Source organism: Phascolarctos cinereus, unplaced genomic scaffold, assembly GCF_003287225.1.
Source record: "Phascolarctos cinereus isolate Bilbo 61053 unplaced genomic scaffold, phaCin_HiC Scaffold_7;HRSCAF=346, whole genome shotgun sequence".
Taxonomy (NCBI): domain Eukaryota; kingdom Metazoa; phylum Chordata; class Mammalia; order Diprotodontia; family Phascolarctidae; genus Phascolarctos; species Phascolarctos cinereus.
Genome location: NW_027556180.1, coordinates 146,137,559 through 146,158,057, shown reverse-complemented (window position 1 = coordinate 146,158,057; position 20,499 = coordinate 146,137,559). Strand labels below are relative to the sequence as shown.

Below are 20,499 nucleotides of genomic sequence, written 5' to 3'. Positions count from 1 at the left end.
AATGCCTTTTAATGTATGTTTAAAGGGTGACATGGAAGAATTGTGGGGCCCAAAGGGCCTGGAGTCCTGTGTCCAACTTTAGGCACAGGCAAAGGGTTGGATTTGGTTTGATCCTGGTGAAGTCTGGTCTCTCTTATTAGAGGAGCTGGGCTCCCTTTTTCACGGTCTTCATTTTATTAAATTTTACCTTGGAATTATGAAGAATGACTTATTATACTTAGGTTTAGGCTCATATCTCTGTTTCCTTGAAAGGGGTGAGAAGAAAGGTACTCAATTTTCCATATAAATCAGGTATGATAAAAGCTATTTATTTCCTGTGCAGAAAAGCAATGTTAAAATGCAAAAGACTCTCAGAAGCTGTGGATTCATAAGACTTAAACTAAACAAGTAGCTGTGCTAGCTACTGTTATATCCCAAATCCACTTAAACATAAAGCAGTTTGTGGGATTGCTGATGATGTATTTTCCATTTTACCTCTTACTGGCCAAACAACTTTGGGCATATATTTTCTGGTAAATCTTGTTAGGTTGTTAGGAGACCTTCTCCAATACTTCAAAATATTGGTGATGGACATATATCTTCTGGTAAAATAGGCCAACCTGGGACCAGTCCTACTGTTGGTGGCCATCTTCTCCAAAAGCACTGGAATAACTCCTGGGCACACCTTCCTTTGCTGTAATTGAGCTTTTACCAAAAGGTTCCAGGACTTTCACCATTCACAAGAATGCCTCTAAATGTAGATGAATCCGTTTGGAAATAGATTCTTATTCATCCAAGATCAGGAATGGAAATATGAAGCAGAAGAGGCAATCAGGGGCCCAGGCACAAGTCTGTTCAGTCAAATCCCTTGCTCTAACTACTACATGGGTATGGCTACCATGATGCAATGGTTGAGAAGGTCCAGCTTTTTCCTACTCCTCACTGCAAGCCTTAGTATTATATGACAGCCAGCTATTGAATTGAAGAAAGAGAGACATAGCTGGAAGCATTCTCTTTTAATTGACACAGCACTCATTTCCCACCCTCCATGCCAAGGATTAGAGGAAAGACCAAGAAGTACTCCATACCAAAAGATCAAGTTCTTTAAGAACTGGGCTATCACATGTCTAGAAGAAGTTAGGAAATTCATCATCTCCAGTGCACCTTAATGTATTACCATGTACTGGGGGTTCCCAGAGTTTTTTGGGGTGGGAGTACTTTGGGTACATGCTCCCTAGGACATTCTTGGTAGGACAAAATCAACTTCCCTGACAAAAGTATCTTTAAAAATTATATTCTGGTGTAGGCTAAAATTTATGTTGCTCAAACAAACATCTTTAGCAAAGATGTACCTGAACCAAATATAGTTGAACTTATTAGGTTGCTAGGAGACCTCCAATACTTCAAAATATTGGTGATGACCATTTAAGCCCTAAATATATAATTGTATAATATCATCAGGAAGTTATTCCCTACACCTATTCTGATTGCAACCCCTGAATGCTTTAATAGCATCTTTGTGAGTTGTGAGGGTCAAAAGTATTTATTAGCTGTTAGCCAAACAGGTGATGATCCTCTTTGACCTTAGCAAGTCTGGTTATGGAAGGAAAAATAAGCCCATTACTGAGCTTGGATTAGTAGGTTCTGCCAGAACTTGTCCATGCTGGCATAGTCCTTAAGAAGCTAGGGTCACCCCCAAGAAAAGGCTTTTCAATAAAGGTGATTCAATTCAGCAAAATTCAACAAATTTATCAAACACTTACAAAGTGTAGAGCACTGTTCTGAGCCTGGAAGGGGTGTGAAATCTAAACTATAAATTAGCCATGATTCCTGCCTTCCTACAGCATCTAGTTTAGAGATAGATAACTGTAATACATTATGAGCACATTAAGAATGAAACAAAAAAATTCTGTGTGAGGTTTGAGGGGAAAGTCATTAACAACAGTCAAGATCAGGCATGATGTTAGATACTGGAGATAAGAACAAAACAAAAAACCCCCCCAAATGATGAAACAGTACCTCCCCTCAAGGAGCTTACATTCTATCTACAAGATAGGTGTGTTAACTTGGTCAGTTTCATCTATAAAATCAGGGCTTTGGATTACATAAACTCTAACAGCATTCTATCATTCTTGAATATAGCTTTTCATGAAATGCACCATGACATAGTGAGTAATTAGTCTACCTTGGAGCCAAAAAAGATATGAATTCGAGGCTCACCTCTCAAACATTGGCTCGGTGACCCTAGGCAGTTCCTTTAACTTCTCAGTACTCTAAACAATTCTCTAACACTACAATATTAATACTAATACAGAGAAGATGCCAATCTGCATTGGTAGAGGGAGTTTCCATGTTTGGGAGCTCCTTATACCAAAGAAATCACAGGTCTAACCCACAAAAACTGTGCTCTGTAGAATAACTACAAAACACTCCTTATAGAGATCAATAAATCAAATAATTGGAGAAACATTAATTGTTTGTAGGCAGGCCAAAATAACATAATAAAAATGACAAAGCTGTCTAAATTAAATCTACATATTTTTCATTGTGCAAATCAAAATATCCTCTGGAGGAGGAGGTCAAGAATCTCAAGGGAAATGATGAAAAAAAGTGAGAAGAAGAGGATCTAACAGTACCAGATTTCAGATTATATATGCATGCATACATACATACATACATACATACATACATACATATATATATGCAGTAATCATTGAAATGATTTGGTACTGTTTTTTTTTTAAAGGGGTTGATACAGTTGAAATAGATCATGTTGGAACAGATCAGGTACATACCATGCACAAGCAAACAAATCTAGTAGCTTAATGTTTTAGAAACTGAAAGACCCCAGCTATTGGGGCAGTCACTCTGTTCAACATAAAATGCTGAGAAAACTGAAGATCAGATTGGAAGAAATTAGATTTACACCAACACTTCACACCATTTATCAAGAGACGCTCCAAATAGATGCATGACTTAGATATAAGAGATCACAAATTAGAAAAGCAAGGAAGAAAATTTCTGCCAGACCTTTGGGTAGGAAAAGAGCTTATGGTCAAACAAGGGATAGAGAGGAGCATAGAAGGTAAGATGAATAGTTTTGGTTACATAATTTTTTTTTTGCATTTAATTTTTATAATTCTGTGTAAACAAAAAATTTTGACATTTGGTTTTTAAAATTGAGTTTTAAACTCCTTCCCTCCCTCCCATCCCTCCCCCTTTCTTGAGAAGACAAGCAATTTGATATAGATTATACATGTCCAGTCATGACAAACATTTCCATATTAGCCACGTTGCAAAAGAAAACAGACCAAAAAACCAAGATTGATAAAGAAGGTTTAAAAAAAAGTATGTTTCAATCTGCATTCAGACTCCATCAGTTCTTTCTTGGAAGCTGAATAACATTTTTTTTTTATCATAAGTCCTTTGGAATTGTTTTGAGTCATTGTATTGCTGAGAAACTTGCTGTAAAACTTTCCACTGAGTTTCCTGCTTCCATTCTAATCTTGGCCACATTGGTTTTGTTTGTGCAAAACCTTTTAAATTTGATGTAGTCAAATTATCCATTTTACATTCATAGTGCTGTCTATCTCTTGCTTGTTCATAAATTCTTCCCTTATCCATAAATCTCATAGGTAAAATATTCCAAGCTCTCTTAATTTGCTTATGATATCATTCTAAATCATGTCTAAATCATGTACTCATTTTTACCTTATCTTGGTATATGGTGTGAGATGTTGGTCTATACCTAGTTCCTGCCAAATTTCTTTCTAGTTTTCCAATAAATTTTTGTCAAATAGTGATTTCTTGTCTCAAAATCTTGGATCTAAGCATTAGATTACTATGGTCATTTACTACTATGTATTGCATACCTAATTTATTTCACTGATCCACCACTCTATTTCTTAGCCAGTACAAGACTACTTACAAAAAATTAACAAAAAGGTTTTTTTTTACACATACAAAATTAATGAAGCTAAAATCAGAAAGGAAATAGTTATCTGGAGAAAACCATCTTTGCAGCAAGTTTCTCTGATCAAGGTCTTATTTTCTATATATAAAGAATAGATTGAAATTTATGAGACCAAGAATGATTTTCTAAACAATAAATGGTCAAAAGATATGAAAAGCAGTTTTCAAAGGAAGAAATCCAACCTATCAGCAGCCATATGAAAATATATTCCATGTTGTTAATAGGTAAAGATAAATCAAAGCTCCACATCACACCCATTAGATTGGCAAAGATGAAAAAAAAGAAAATGACAAATGTTGTGGGGGGCTGTGGAAGAATAGGCATATTAATTCAGTATTAATAGTAATTGTGAATCAGTATAGCATCCTGGAAGGAAATTTTGAACTGTCTAAATTCATCTATGTATATATGCACCCTTGTTCACCTAGTAATACCACTACTAGGGCTATACTCCAAGGAGATCAAAGAAAGTGGAAAAAGACCCACATATTAAAAAATATATTTATACACCTCTTTTTTTGAGGTGGCAGGGGTTGCTTTTGCCATAGAAGAGGATGTTTCCTCTGTGTAGGCATCAAGATCACAGGTAATAAGCTTTTATTGTGAGAAAAGCCCATAAGTGGTCTCCCCCTCACCCCCTGCCCAACCCCAATTCATGGTCTTTTCCATAACTTAACATTTCTATGGCTTCTAATCTATTTTTTTAAAAATTGCAGCTTGGATGACTACAACCGCCGGGTCACCCTGTGTAATGGGACAAATGAAGGTCTGCTGAGAAGAAATCAACTAGGAAGAACTAAAGAGCAGTTGCCCACCATAGAAGATGTTCAGGCCTGCCTTTCTCTTGAGAAGTTTGACAGTCCTCCTTTCTTCCAGAATTCTAGCTTCAGTTTTAGGTTTATGCTCTGACCTTTGATCAAATGGTGTTTTGCACCATCTTGAGATTTTCATTCCCCTGGTTGTTAGGAATAGCATTTAAGGGATTAAAGCTAAACAAAGGTTAGAAAGAAATCTAGTGTTGGAGTGCATGAGGGTGTCTAACATGCTGGGCAGCAGGGCTGGGTGAGACGAGGGAATAATGGAAACTTTTAATCAGGGATATAAAGCCATCGTTTAGAGGTACACTGATGTTCTCTCCTTGGTATTAGAGTTTTAACTACTTTCTGGACAGACTGTCTGAAATAATTTTATCATCCTCTTTATTCCTTTTCATTTCTTTCATTTATAGGTAAGGTATTAAGAGTCAGGGTACCCCCATGAAGGACAGGATGTATAAACTTTGGGAATTTGTCCAGAGACCATGCTATTTTATGTGTAAATGACCAAAATATTTTACCTGTCTTAAGTCCATATTGCTGGAGTTTAATCAATCAAAAGAGTCTTTTAGCATAGATTTCATTCAAGCTATAATACAACAATATCACTAGTCATGTAATATTCAGAGACGCATTGATTTTTCCCACAATGACAGAAAGCCTGATGAATTATTAGAATGATGTATGTGGTTATTAAAAAGAAGGCAAAACAGAAAGGTGGCTGGAACTGTGGATTGTGGATGGGGTTTGGGGGCATCCCTTCTCATCATTTGTTCATTCAGCAAACATTTATTAAGCACCACTGATCTAGGTGAGGAGATACAAAGTTTTCATAAGACAGAGTCCTTGCCCTCATAAAGCTTATAGTCTAGTAGCCCCAAATCCTAGTTGTATTGATTTCTCTGCTTCCTTGTAAGTAGGTACTCTGGTCCAGGGGAGAGTATAAACTAGCATTTTAAGGTTTGAAAATGGAGGTATTTGGTAGGGGTAAAGCTGAGACTAAGAGCCTGGGCTGACATTGGGGAAAGGCCAAAGACTAGGAACAAGGCCAAGATCAGGAGTGAGACCAAAGAATGGGGTGTCAATTAGTTAAAGATATAAGAACAGGTCAGGGTCCAAGTTAAAGCATTTTCATCCAAGCAATCAATACCACATTTCTTTATCAAGTGTTCATTCACTATGTTCAAGATTCTGGGCCAGGTGTGGGTGACATAGAATTTATAATCTAAAGGGGGAATACAGAATATAGACAGTAAGTCAGTCAACTAACATTTATTAAGTATCTAATTATGTTTTAGGCACTGTGTTAAGCATTTGGGATACAAAGAAAAGCAAAAAAAAAGCAAAATTAAAAATAACTCTTTCCCCAATTTCCCCCCCAAACCCATCCCTGCTCTGTTTTGAGTTGCTCCCAGTAGAATGGAGGAGACGACAAGCAAACAACTATATACAAACAAGATTATACAAGATAAATTGGAACTAGTCTCAGAATGAAGAGACTAAGATTAAGCAAGTCTGGGAAAGACTTCTTGCAGAAGATGGAACTTTAGTTGAGACTTGAAGGAAGCCAGGGAAGCCAGAAGGTAGATTTGAGGAGGGAGAGACAGTCAGCATGGGAGACAGCAAAAATGCCTGGAGTGAGGAAATGGAATATCTTGTGCTAAGAACAGTAAGGAAACAAGTGTCACTGAATTCCAGAGTATATGGAGGGGAGTAAGGTGTAGGAAGACTGGAAAGAGAGGAGGGAGTTGACATGTGAAGGGCATTGAAAGCCAAACGGAGGATTTGATATTTGATTCTGGAGATAGATAGGGACCTATAAGAGTTTATTAATGGACTGACACAATTAGACCTATGCTTAAGGAAGATCATTTTAATAGCTGAGTAGAGGATAGACTGGAGTGGAGAGGGATAAGGCAGGAAGGTCAACAAGAAGGCTACCAAAGTAGTCCAGGTATGAGATGATGAGGACCTGCATTGGAGTGGTTGAAGTGTCAGATGATAGAAGTGGGTATATACGAAAGATGTTAGTATGGTATAAAGGTGGGTTATGATAAAAGCAAGAAAGGTACCATACTGTGGTAGATAGAAATCTGGTCCTGGGTAAGTAAATAAATAAGAAATGGGTTTCAATCATGCTCCTCATATGTATTAGCCTTGGGTATATCACTTAATCTTGCAGCATCCAAGGAACTCTCAAAGACTAGAAGTTGCAGGAGAGTTGAGGTACATGGATAGAAGCAGTTTTCTTACTTAGTCCACAAGTGTGGATTACTCTCTCCCACTCCTCCCCTAGGTTCCATCTCTTTTATCAAACCCTTACAGGGCATTCATGTATAAAACAGACATGAAAGACAATTTCCATATATTTTTCCAAGGAGAGATCAGGCCAAGATCTCTAGGTAAATTTGAAAGAAGAGGGGCAGCTAGGTGGTGCAGTGGAAAAGAATGTGCAGAAATCAGGAGGACCTGTGTTTAAATCCAGGATCAGACATTTGCTAGCTGTGTGACCCGGGACAAGTCACTTAACCCCAATCGTTTCCCCCAACTCCATGCAAAAAAAAAAGATTTGAAAAAAGAACAATTACTTTCAGTTTGAGAAGATGTATAAGGTGGATCATGGAAGACTTTATGGATGAGGAATACCTGAAGTGTAACTTAAGGGAAGAGAAACATTTGAATAATTGGAGATGAAGAGGTAGGAAATACCAGGCAGGGGGATGGGCTGTACAAATGCATGGAGGTGGATACACCATTTCGAGTTTGGGGAACAACTAACAATTTCGTGTAACTAGCATAGAGTAATTAAGAGTAGTATGAAATAGTACCATAGAGATAGGTAGTAGCAAGATTGTAGAAGGCATAATGGTACACTGAAGAGTTTGTAGTTTGTCCTATAGGTAGTGTGGAGCCATGAAAAGTTTCTGATCAGGGTATTGATGTAGGCATTAAGAGGATTATTTTGGCAGCTCTGTGAAAGATTACTTGAAGATGAAAGCAACTGGGGAGAGAGGTTCAGAGGCCATTAAGTCAAGAGATCAGGAGGGTGGTAGACATGTGAGTGAAGAAGAGACAGATATGAGAAATACAGTTCAAGTAGAATGGATAGGTCTTGGCAACTGATTGGATAGGGGGTTGGGAGTGAGAGATAAAGAAAGATAGAATATGCCTCTGAAGTTTCAAGCCTAGGTGACTAGTTGTAGGTGTTAGGAAGAAGTAAGAAGTTTAGAGAGGAAGGTGATGAATTTAATTTTGGAGACACTGAGCTAGGTGCCACCAAGACATCTAAGGAGAGGTGTTCAATAGGCAGCAAAAGATGTGTGGCTCTTCAGCTTAGGGAAGAGATTGGCCTAGCTACAGAGATTTTTAGAGTCAACTACATAAAGGTGATAATTAAAGCCATGTTTTGTAGCTTCAGACCAGCCATTTGGACATTAGTGAGTTCAAAAGTTCTTGGGAAGGACATGCACGGATTACTCATGGTTAGCAGCAAGCCAATTTTATTGCAAGGATACACAGAGCAGTCTGGGCACTCGCCAATTGCCTCACAAGTGGTAGGTGAAAGCTTTTGTCAGTAGTCCTTTTACTAGGTCCTGTTTACTGCCTAGAGCTATTCTAAGCCCTGACACTAGACTGAAGTGGAGATAACTAGCAGGTCATAGCTCTCTGTCAGTCTCAGCCTTATTTGGTACTGAGGTGTTTTTTTTTTTTTAAATCCATGGGCTCAGAGGATGGAAAAATTCCAAAAGACTGGCTGTGTGCCAAGGATTCAGTATGTGTTGATAACCAGGAAAAAAATGTGACCAAGATAAGGAGAAATCAGGGAAGCAATATAAGGAGAAGTTGGGGAAGTAAGAATATAGAGAAATCAGAAGACGTTTCTTTTTAGAAAACCTCTTGGGTTAAGCCCTAAGGAAATAGAACCTACCTGTGAAAAGGAACTTAAGGCCACTTGGATGACAAAGTGGTGCTTGATGACAAAATGGGGATTTGGCAGCTGTTCCAGTAAAACTAACCTTGCCATAGGCTCCCATGCCATGGGAGTGGATGGAGTCCCAAAGGAAAGAGTAGGAAGAAGAGGGTTGAAGATGGAGTCTTAGGGGACTCTTATACTTGGTAGAGGTGGTGGTGGTGGTGGTGGAAGATAGGATGAATTATCTAAGAGAATTAGGGAGCATTCATACACATAGGAGGAAAGCTAACAGAGTACAGTATCACTGAATTCCAAGTAGGAAAGGGGATAGTAAACAATATTCAATATTACAGAAGGGTGAAAGAGAATGAAGACTGAGAAAAGGTCAAGGATTTGGCGATCAAGAGAACATGGAGATTTTGGAAGGAACAGTTTTGGCAGAGGGGCAGGCTCAGAAGCAAGACCTGAAAATTGGGAAATTGTGCCCACTGTGTGACCATCCAATGGAGACACTTAGTCTTTACTGCAACATATGGACTTTGAATCACCGTAAAATAGATACCTGTTGCTAATAGCAAAATCTCCTGAAATTAAGCATATGTGGGATATTAAAGGTAATGTTAAAAAGTGCCCCTTATTGTGACTTGCCGACTTTTCCCCTTAGCCTTACTAGGCAGGTGGTGTAGTACTGTATTTGGAGACAAGAAGATCTGAATTCAGATCCTATCTCAGCTGTGTGATCTTGGACAAGTCATTTAAACTCTCAACCTCAGTTTCTTAATTTGTAAAATATATGGGTTGTACTCAGTGGCTTCTAAGATCCCCTCCAGCTCTAACTCTCTAGTCCTGTGTTTTATTCTAGTCGACTGCTTGCCTTGCTTACCTCTAACCAAACCCTCAGAATAGGGAAGTAGGTTAAAAAAAAAGGTTTTGGGTACAGTGCTTCCATACCCGAAGGGATCTGTGATCTCATTGGTGTAACTACTTTCTCCAGTGGCAGAGACAGTAACTCAGTCATGCCTTCTTATTTGTATAATTGTCAACTGCATCCTTCCATAAATTCTCTATAGTGAATTTGTACACTGAGAATTCACTGCACTGAAGTCCCTTTTCTGATTTTTTTTTAAGGCAATTAGGGTTAAGTGACTTGCCCAGGGTCACACAGCTAGCAAGTGTCAAGTGTTTGGTCTGAGGCTGGAGTTGAACTCAGGTCTTCCTGACTTCAGGGCCGGTACTCTGTCCACTGAGCCACTTAGCTGCCCCCCTGTTCTGATTTTTAAAAAGAGCATTTTGTGGATACCAGTGGGCTGGATTGGGTTGGTTTTTTCTGTGCTGAAAATAGGTTCTCACACTAGGATTTCTTTTCAACTAAGCAGGTGCAGAATTGAGCAATTACCAGGAAGGAGAGTGAAAGACGACTCTGAAATTTTAGATCTAGGTGACTGGGGGGATAGTAGTTATAGAAGTTGGGAGGAAGAGGACAATTTGGTGAGGTGGAGAAGATGTCTTTGAGCTTCACTTTTCTCATCTATAACCCTCTCCTCACACCAAGGAATTCACTTTTAAAAAATGGGGGCTAATGCCAATCCTATTAAATATGCTCATTACATATGACTCCTTTAGTCCCCAGTTTAGTAGAATATCACTATTTGGAGAGTACGAAAAAGATCTTTTAAAAAAATCTGTGGCTATCATGGGACAACTAGTGGTTTCAAATAGAATGCAGGGTCTGGACTTAGGCTCAGACTCATCTTCCTGAGTTCAAATCTGGCCTCAGACACTTACTAGCTACATGACTCTGGGCAAGTCACTTAACCCTGTTTGCCTCAGTTTCCTCATGTGTAAAATGATCTGGAGAAGGTAACGGCAAGCCACTCCAGTATCTTTGCCAAGAAAATCCCAAATAGGGTCATGAAGAGTCAGACACGACTGAAACAACTGAACAACAACAAAATGGATATCATGTATCATATTTCTTTTATGCAGGAATGCCCTGGAAGGATTTGATAAAGCAGATGGAAACTTTGATTCAACAGCAGCGAGCCTTCATAACTTGGTTCATGCTTTCCTGAATGGCACTAGTGCTTTCCCCCATTCTGCTGCAAATGACCCCATTTTTGTGGTATGTCCTTTTTAAATACTTATAGGAGATAAAGATGCCTCGAAGGTGAGTTTTTCTTTTCCTTAAGAATTAAAAAAAATTATATCAAGATTTGGCAGGTAAGTATTATTTAATCTAGGAGCAACCTTTTGGATCATGTCAATGTGTACAAGTGTTAACATTGTTCCAAAGCAGAGGTTGATCTAAATAAATGTCTCATTGTCCTTGCCTCAGAAGAGAACATTTTGATAGTTAAACTGTAAGTTTTAGGTTACAAAAAAGTTCATCCTTATTTAGAGATTTATTTGGTTTTGAAAATGTGCTCCATGGGACAATGTCTTGAGACAAAGTAGTAAGTTGGCCAAAGGTCTCATAACCATGTTATTCCAATGATCCTCAGTCAATAGCTAATCAATACAAAGTCTGTTGAGAAGCATTAAATGACATAAAAATCAGTGTTTCAGCAGTGAACCTTGACTATATCTCTGCTTTATAGATAGTTACTTAACTCACCATAAATTATCTTCAAATTATCTGTCTTCATGGCTGCACATGTTTGGTAGATGGTTTCAAAGCAATAATGAAAAGAAATTTGATCCCTGATCTTTTCTTAGGCTACCCCTATTGTAAGACTATTTTCTTGCATAGATATGTCCAGACACATTGCAGCAACAACTGGCCCATTTCCCTCTTCAATGTGTCACCAGTCATAGTATTTGTGTTAAAAGACAGCACAGTGATGCAGTAGAGTCAGACTCAAAGTCAAAAAAGCTCTAGGTTCAAGTCCTTTGACACATACACTCTCTGTGATCCTAGCCTTAACCTCTTAGTGTCCCAGGAGATTCCCTATGGCTACAGGTGGAAGAACTGTTTCCAATCTACATTGGTGGAGGGGATTTCTTCACTAAGAATCCAAGATAAAATTGAAATTAATGGGTTTCTTTTGTGTATTGTGGGGTGTGTGTGCGTGCGCCTGCATGCACGCAGGCGTGTGTGTGTGTGTGTGTGTGTGTGTGTGTGTGTGTGTGTGAGAGAGAGAGAGAGAGAGAGAGAGAGAGAGAGAGAGAGAGAGAGAGAGAAATGTCCCTCTCAGGGACCTGTATTGTCTTTAGAACTTTCAGTGCTACTGTGGGGGTGGGGTACTACCATGTTTGTAAAGCATCAGGGGTCACTAGGGAGTGAACAGCTTTTCCCACCCCCAGACATGTACAATTCATGTAGCTCACAGTAGCAGTGAAGGGCAAAGTCTAGTTCCCATTTGGTTCACTATTCCTGTCCTTTGGTCTAGGTACTTGGGGTGATCTAGGAACTCCTCCACTTGATCAAGGAACTCTTGTGGTCCCAATAGTCCCTGAACCATATAGTTCCCTGGAAGAACTGAAACTTAGGGCAGGGAGACTTTGACCTAGGCTTTGACTCAGGTCACTGAAAATATAGGGCATTGGTAGTACAATCCAGCAACTTAGAAACTCCATGCATTTAACAACTAGTTAATAAGAACAATTAGTTAAAATAGGATGTTACGAGAATACATGATTCCCTATCCCCATCTTGGTAGTCATGTCCAGGTAAATTCCTTTTTAAGCCAGTTCTGGTCTCCCCACCTCCACAGTGACATCCCCAGGAGTGATCTCATGGTGTCTCAGGGTTTCTGGAATTGTTAGTTGCACAATGTTGTCCACATTTCTATGGAGGGGCCATACAGATGCTCAGGCCAACTTCTAAGTCCAGAATCCTGATGTATGCAAATGGCTTCTTTCTGTCCAACCTTGCAGCTATTGTTCTCTCATCTATCTATACCTGAGACCTTCAAAAAGCAAACTCCAAATGTATAGCCAAGGTGAATGAACTGACCATGAAGAAGGGCAGAGTGGACAGAGCATTGGAGTTGGGATCAGATAGATCTGGGCTCAAAACTGCCCTCATCCAACTTACTAGCTAATTGACCCAAGGCCAGTCCCTTAATATCTTTCAGCCTCATTTTCCTCATCTGTCAAATGAAGGGGTTGGACTCAGTGACCTCTATGGTCCCTTCTACCTCTAACGTTATGATTTTATGAATCAATTAACCTCAATATCTTACTTAAGGGACAACAGAGGACTCAGGACCAGGCCAGTTTTAAACCTCATTAAAGAGCTAAGTTGTGAAGGGGATTTAACAGTTGATTAAGGAGACTTTACCAATGTCTCAACAAACACCTCTTCAGTGAAAACCATGAAGACTGCACAATGCTTGGAAAACCCTACTACACTCAGAAATGCTCCCTTTTTGGAGGGGAGGGATTGAGCTACAAACCATCATATTTACCTAAACTTTATTATCTAGTGGCTGTGACAATTTAATCTACCTCCTATTCATCAGCTTTGTTAGAGACACCAATTGTTAGTAAATATAAGCCAAACTTTTGCTTTAATTTCTTTCCATTTGCCCCCAGCTGTAGCTTTCTCTTCAGCAATTAGTGAGCCACTTACTTTAGATACTGTGGGATGCTTGTGTAAAGGACTGGAGATTGTGTAGAGGATTGATAGTGTACTCAGACATTATTTACCTCAGTTAACAAATAGTTATTACAGTTAACCTCTATGTGGCCACACTTATGTCAACTTGTAATTTTTTATAAGCCTATTCCCCCAGTGAAAAAACAATCAGGGCTTGCCATATGTGGAGGCAAAATGATCATTTCAGGGAAGGCCCTGTAGGCTCCCCCAAATTCAAAATTGCTATCTGCTTAGCAACCAAACATTATAATGGGGTGGAGGAAGAATCTACTAGAAAAATCAGAAAGAGTTGGGCTACACAAACATGGCTTTATTCCGGAGTACCCCTGCCTTATAAGGTGACTTTAGAGAAAAGATCACTTTGAGACAGCACTGGGTGACAGGAGAGATAGGTGAAAGACATCTGAATGATAGTCAATTAGGTAATCACTGTGGTAGGACTAATGTGCATAATAGCAATAACTTTATAATGGTTATATTGCAAAATTCTCACCCAATGTTCTTTCTAGAAGCCAGGTTTATCTAGGCAGACAATTCACTTCTATAATGTTACAATATGGAATGATCAGAGTTGCTATATTTGAAGTCTGAAGTTTTGGGTTCAAATCCCTACTCTGACACTGAATAGCAAATAAGATGATATTAAAAATGTAGTTGTCCTTGACTTCCTGACCCAGCATCATCATTTCTGAATCTTTGTTCTCTGTGCTTCAAACTTCAAGCATTTGGCAGCACTGCTCAACATAAAAGACTTCCTCAGGAAAACATGCAATGTAGGGAAACGTAAATACAAATATGAAGGGAAAAGTACCCAGGATACTAGATCACACAGCATGTGTTCTACTCAGCTTCCTAATTGATCTTCCTCAAGTACAGGCCTGACCACGCCTCCCCTCTCCCCTCTCCCCCATTTAATAAACTCTAATAGCTCCAGAATCAAATATAAAATCCTGTTTGGCCTTGAAAACACTTCACAACTTGGCTCCTTCCTCTCTTTCCAGTCTTCTTATACATTACTCCCCTCTATATACTCTGTGATCCAGGGACTTTAGTTTTCTTTCTGGTCCTCGAACAAGACACTCCGTCTCTCAAGTCTGCCTTTTTTTTTTTTTAAAGGCAATTGGGATTAAGTGACTTGCCCAGGGTCACACATCTAGTAAGTGTCAAGTGTTTGGTCTGAGGCCCAATTTGAACTTAGGTCCTCCTGACTTCAGGGCTGGTGCTCTATCCACTGCATCACCTAGCTGCCCCAAGTCTGGGCATTTTTGCTAACTGAATTCCGTGCCTAGAACTCTCTCCTTCCTTAGCTCTAACTTCTAGCTTCCCTGGTTTCCTTTAGGTCTCAAGTAAAGTCCCATCTTCTGCAAGAAGATCCCAATCCTCCTTAATCTAGTGCCTTCCTTCTGAGATCATCTCCAGTTTATCCTGTATACATTTTTTTTGTACATAATTGTTTACAGGTCATCTCTGCTATTAGACTGTAAACTCCTTGAGAGCAGGGACTGATTTTTGCCTTTCTTTGTATCTCCAGTGCTTAGCACAGTGCCTGAAACATAGTAGCAACCTAATAAATGCTTATTTACTAAGAAGTCTCACTCAGGTCACTTACTCTACCTCCTTCCACCAATAATAAATTATAATAATATAGTGTATTATGTATATTATAATTACAATATATTATAATAACATATAAATAAATAATATTTTATATAGCACTTTAAGATTTGAAAATTTTTTTTACAAATATTATGTCATTTTATCCTCACAACAGCCTTTGGAGGTAGGTGCTATATTATCCCCATTTTGCATGAGGAAACTGAGGCAGTCAGAGTTAATTGACTTGCCTAGGGTCACACAGCTATTAAGCATCTGGGGCAGGATTTGAATTCAGGCTTTCCAGATTTTAAGTCCTATATTCTATCCACTGTGCCATCCAGCTGCCTGATATTACAAAATGGATCATTCTGTAACTTTCACATAATGCACCAGATGGGACCCCAGCCCCAAGACCAATGCTCTATCAACTTTGTTATGCTGCCAGCATATGACCTCAGAAAGGGAGAGAAATGGGTGCCTTCATCAGAGTCATTGTCCATTTCCTGCTATCACAGATTGCAAAGTCGTGTGATGTAGTGAAAAACGTATAAGGTGTGAGGTCAGAAAACTTGGATTTGAACCCTGGCTCTGCTACTACCCTTTGGGTGATATTGGGAAACTCATTTAACCTCCCTTGTCCTCATCTACAAACTGAGGGGTTGGATTAGATTACCTTTAGCTCTAAATCTATAATTGTATGATGGACAGTTCTGCCTCCCTGAGTGTGATAGCCCTTTTTGGGCTTTCCTTGGCCAAAGGGTTAAAAAAGATTTTGAATTTGTGTCCTAGAAGTGAACTGTTTCAGCATGTTTCAGGTAAGAAAAGGTAGAAAAGTCACGGTAAAGAATGTTTTGCATATCCTTCAATGTTAGCACTATTAGTATGCTAATTTGAAATGTTTTATGAGAATTTTTTAAAGGAAGAATCCCACTCCAACTTTCTATCTACTCTGTATTTATCTTAAGTATATTTATTTATGTATATGTTTTCTTACTCATGAGAAGGTAAACACTTTGAGGATAGTGACTCTTTTTGCTTTTTCTTTTCATCCTCAACACTTAGCACAATGCCTGGAATGTAGTAAGTACTTAAATGCTAATGATTGCTTGATTGATTAATTTCATATAACAAAGCTTGGAGATGGGTTTGGAAAAGGCTAGCACTGAATGTTGTGTTCAACTTCATTGCAGGTTCTTCATTCTTTTACTGATGCCATTTTTGATGAGTGGATGAAACGCTTCAATCCAACTATCAATGCCTGGCCTCCAGAGCAAGCACCCATTGGTCACAATCGGATGTATAATATGGTCCCTTTCTTTCCTCCTGTGACAAATGAGGAGTTCTTCTTAACTGCAGACCAACTTGGCTATGATTATGCTATTAACTTGCCAGGTAACCATTATAATTGGTTCATTGTCTGAAGCAACATGCTTTTTTCCTTCTCTCTCAATCTGTCTCTCAAATGAACAGAGGACTATAAATAAGGCATTCAGTGTTGATTTAGATTATTGGCTATTCTACTAATTATATTCGCAAGTATTTTGAAATGAAGCTCTAAGATCCTGAACGAAGCAGGTGAATGACTGGTGTTACCATACACTGTGACTACACTTAACTAAAGCTATGTCTATCCATACAACTGATTTTGCTATTGTGACTAAATTAACTGTATAGCTTTTCAGTTTCGAAGGGGAAAAAATAGTCAAGCTGGCTGCCTCTATTGAGCAATCAGTTAAATGAAAATGGTTAATGGGCTGGCACAATGGCCCTAGAGTGTCTCAGAGATAAAATTCATAGAGCTTCTAACCAATCTACCACTTAACTGAAGCAAAGAGAAAGTAAAACAGTATAAGTAGTCAAGAATAATTAAGTAGATGTTTAAAAACAATATATTTATTTGCAGGTGGCTTTTCCCTAATCTAATCCATTTACTCTTTCCTCATTCTTGACCTAATAGAAGGTCAGAGAGTCAATCTATACCCTTACTTCTGCTACTTTGGCTCAGTGTCAACACAAGCCATCAGCTCCTGCTTCTGGCTCTAATTAGTCTTTGTTATAGCTTACTATAGCTTATGAATTCCACATTAATCCCTCGCCAATTTCTCATGGCATATGTCTCCTGAGATAGTAAAGAACTCTATATTTTATTTTGTCTATCTTCTCTCCTGTGTTAAAACTAAGAGGAACTATGTTGGGCAGGTAGATGGAGCAGTGGATAGAGCACCAGGCCTGGAGTCAGGAAGACTTGAGCTCAAATCCTGTCTCAGATACTTACTAGCTGTGTGACCCTGGGCAAGGCACTTAACTCTATTTGCCCCACTTTCCTCATCTGCAAAATGAGTTGGAAAAGACAAACCACTCCAGCATCTTTGCCAAGAAAACCCCAAATGAAGTCATAAAGATTTGGACATGGCTGAAACAACTGAACAACAACATGATAGGGGAGATGTACTCAGCTCATATTAGTCTTCATTCTAATGTAAGCCAATCTGTAGATGATCTAAGGTGGGGCCCAGAATTGAGCTCTGGTGGATCCAATAGGCCATTAAGGAATTTATAGTTTGAGCTGAGGAGATAAAACATAAATGCATAAAATGTGCAATAACAGCATTAACTAATATGTAATTATGTACCATATAGCATAATGCTACATGAGTTCAAAGAAGGGAGTCATCAATTAATTCAGGAAGGTTTCACATAGGAAATGGGCTTTGGGGACTAGGTGGAATTTGGAAAAGTTGAAGAGAGAAGAAAGAGAACATTTTAACTTGGAGAAACAATGCAAATAAAAGTACAAGTAGAAGAAAGGTTGCTTTTAAAGATTCATCATGAGGATTAACGGCAGTTAAGGTCAGATAATCAAGAGGGGGTCCAATTAGGGACTAGGGAGGAGAGCTTGAGGTTTATGTGGTAGACAGTGAGGAGTCACAGTGGATTCTTGAGGAGAATGATGAGATTACACTAGTATTTTAGGAAGATTAATTTATCAGCAGGGCATAGAATGAGGTGCTCTAGCAAGTACTGGTCTTGGAGTTAGGGGATCTGGGTTCAAGTTGCACCATTGACATTAAATTTGCCATTCTGGACAAGACACAGATCCACTATGAGTCTCAGTTTTCTCATTTATAAAATGGGTATGATACACTATCTATGTGAAAATCTTATGATCATCAAATGAGATGGTTTATGGATGTGTATCTATGTATGCCTAATCTATGAAAGTGCTTTGTAAATCTTAAAACACTATACATATATATGGAAACACGTATGTATATGTCAAGATTTATAGAAATATTTATATTGATATTATAGTAGGGAAAGGCCAAAGACAGGGACACTAATTCAGGGTTGAAGAGCCAGTATGGTGTAGTGGAAAGAAAACTGGAGTTAGAACAATTGGGTTCAAACCCCAGCTCAGCCTCTTATTACCTGTGTGATTTTGGGCAAGTGCTTTAACTTGTCTGGGCATCAGTTTCCTTTTCCATAAAGTGAAATAGTTGAATCATATGGCCTCTAAGATTCTTTCCAATTCTAAATCTAGGTTATTATGCGGTAGTTCCATTCAAGAAGATCCTGAATTAGGTGGTTGTTGTTGGGAATGGAAAGGAAAGGGAGTGTACGCCCTGGTGCTGGGTTATCTAGCTCAATACTCTTATTTGAGGAAATTAAGGCCCTGAGAGTTTTTGTGACTTTAGGGAAAGATGATGAATCCTGTTTTGGAGTTCAAGCAGAGATGTCCAAATGCCACTTGATGATACACTACTGGGACTCAGAAGAGAGATGAATGTTTGATTTTGTAAAAATGTTTTGAGTTAACATAATTAAACATTATGTGAAAGAATAGAATATTACTATCTACCTTCTTCTAGAAAAGTAAGTAGATTTTGACCAATAGTTGTGCTGGAATAAGTGTGGCATAATGGCTAGTTCTAATTCTGGGTCCTAATTCTTCCTCAGATATTTACTAGCTGTGTGATAACCTGGTAATTCACTTTGCCTCTCTAATAGTCACTCACTAGTTAATGAGAACCTCAGTTTTCTTCATGTATAAGATTGGGATAATGATAGCCCCCTACTTGTGAGAATCAAATGATATCTCATTTGTTGTATAAAGCACTTTGTAATCCTCTATAAATATGAGCTATCATGATTTGTTGTGTGACCTTGGGCAAGTCATTTGATCTTTGAATCTCAGTTTCTTCATCGTAAAGTGAAGGAATTGGATTTGACCTCTAAGGTTCTAACTCTAGCTCTATGATTCTGTAGGCTAGTCAATTTTATTCAAGCAAGTTGTACATAATTGATTTGTAGTTTCATGTACAATTATCTTTTTTATTATACTATATTACAGAAGTGCTTTTTCTATTCCAGAAATTAAAAAAAACATAAAAAATGTAAATTAAATGTAAAAAAAAACCGGGTTCATTCTTTTTGGTCTTCTGATCTGCTATGTAAAACATTAAATACATTAAAGGTGACTTTTTGCTTCCAGAAAAAAGAAAGAAAGAAAGAAAGAAAGAAAGAAAGAAAGAAAGGAAGGAAGAAAAAGAAATATTATGCTTTGGTACACTGTGTCACTGAGTACCAAAGATGCATGTCAAAAGTGGTTTGTTTCTTTTATTTCTTGGGATGTTTAACTGCTAAATGTCTTTGACCTAACCCAGACCTTCATTCTCTGTTTCAGCTTTGTCTTCAGTGAAAGCTACCCAGCGCCAGACTCTAATCCTGTCAGTTATTGGGGCAGGCCTAGTGGCTTTAGTAGCCTTTTCTGTGCTACTAGTTCTCCTTCAGTACAGAAGACAGCGGAAAGGATTTATGCCTCTGATGGAGACCAGATTTAGTAACAGGAAATACACAGAAGAAGCCTAATACTAAAAAATACTTGCTTTTCAACTAAGCCTCCGAAGAAAGAGCCTGGTCAAATTGTAAGGAATTAGCTTGGTTACTGGTTCTGTTCTGACTTGGATATTGAAAAGATTATTTCCCAGGGAGGTAATTGAATTGTTCTTTCTTTCACTGAGCATGTTGTTGGAATAGGTCTTCTTAGTGTGGCAATGTTCCAAAACATAGGAAATACTTAGCTTTTCTTTGAATAAACTCACAGCTAGAATACTTGGGAAGTTTCTGTTGCTAAATAAAGGTAGAGCTCATGATTTTTATCTGAAGACAATCATTTCCCACACATCTCAATCTCCACCATCACCTGAGAGCACCAAGATATGAAGAGGAGAAAGTCACTTAGAATTTGAAGACCATAGAATTTTAGAGATAGAAGTTAAATTAGTGATTGTGCCCACTTATAAATGGGCTTCTGTTCAGCACATATGACTTGGAAGACCTTTCCTCAAGTTGATTCTTCTCCAGAGGACTTGCATTTAATTTTATGTGAAAATTAAAATAAAATTTCAACTTAGATCTTCAAATTGCCATTTTTTTTTCAGTGTGGGGACAAAGAGGGAAAGAGAAATTAGAACCTTAAACATACAAAGTTACACACAAAACCATATATACATAAATGCACACATATAATATTTAAGCTGGAAGTTAGGTTTTCTCCAATTAATTAGTTTTATCTTCAGCTTATTTACATCAGAATAATTTCCTGATATACTCCCTACAATCT

The 20,499-nt window shown here is 38.4% G+C and overlaps 1 protein-coding gene across 1 annotated transcript in view; it reads left to right on the top strand.

Annotated features, from left to right (window-relative positions):
• The window catches only part of DCT (dopachrome tautomerase), a 38,667-nt gene extending 18,922 nt beyond the window's left edge, over window positions 1–19,745 (top strand). The window contains 4 exon segments of the mRNA XM_020965823.1: window positions 4,669–4,848; window positions 10,667–10,802; window positions 16,067–16,268; window positions 19,561–19,745. Of these exon segments, the coding sequence (XP_020821482.1) occupies window positions 4,669–4,848; window positions 10,667–10,802; window positions 16,067–16,268; window positions 19,561–19,745 (703 nt within the window).
• The last annotated feature ends 754 nt before the right edge of the window (window positions 19,746–20,499 follow it).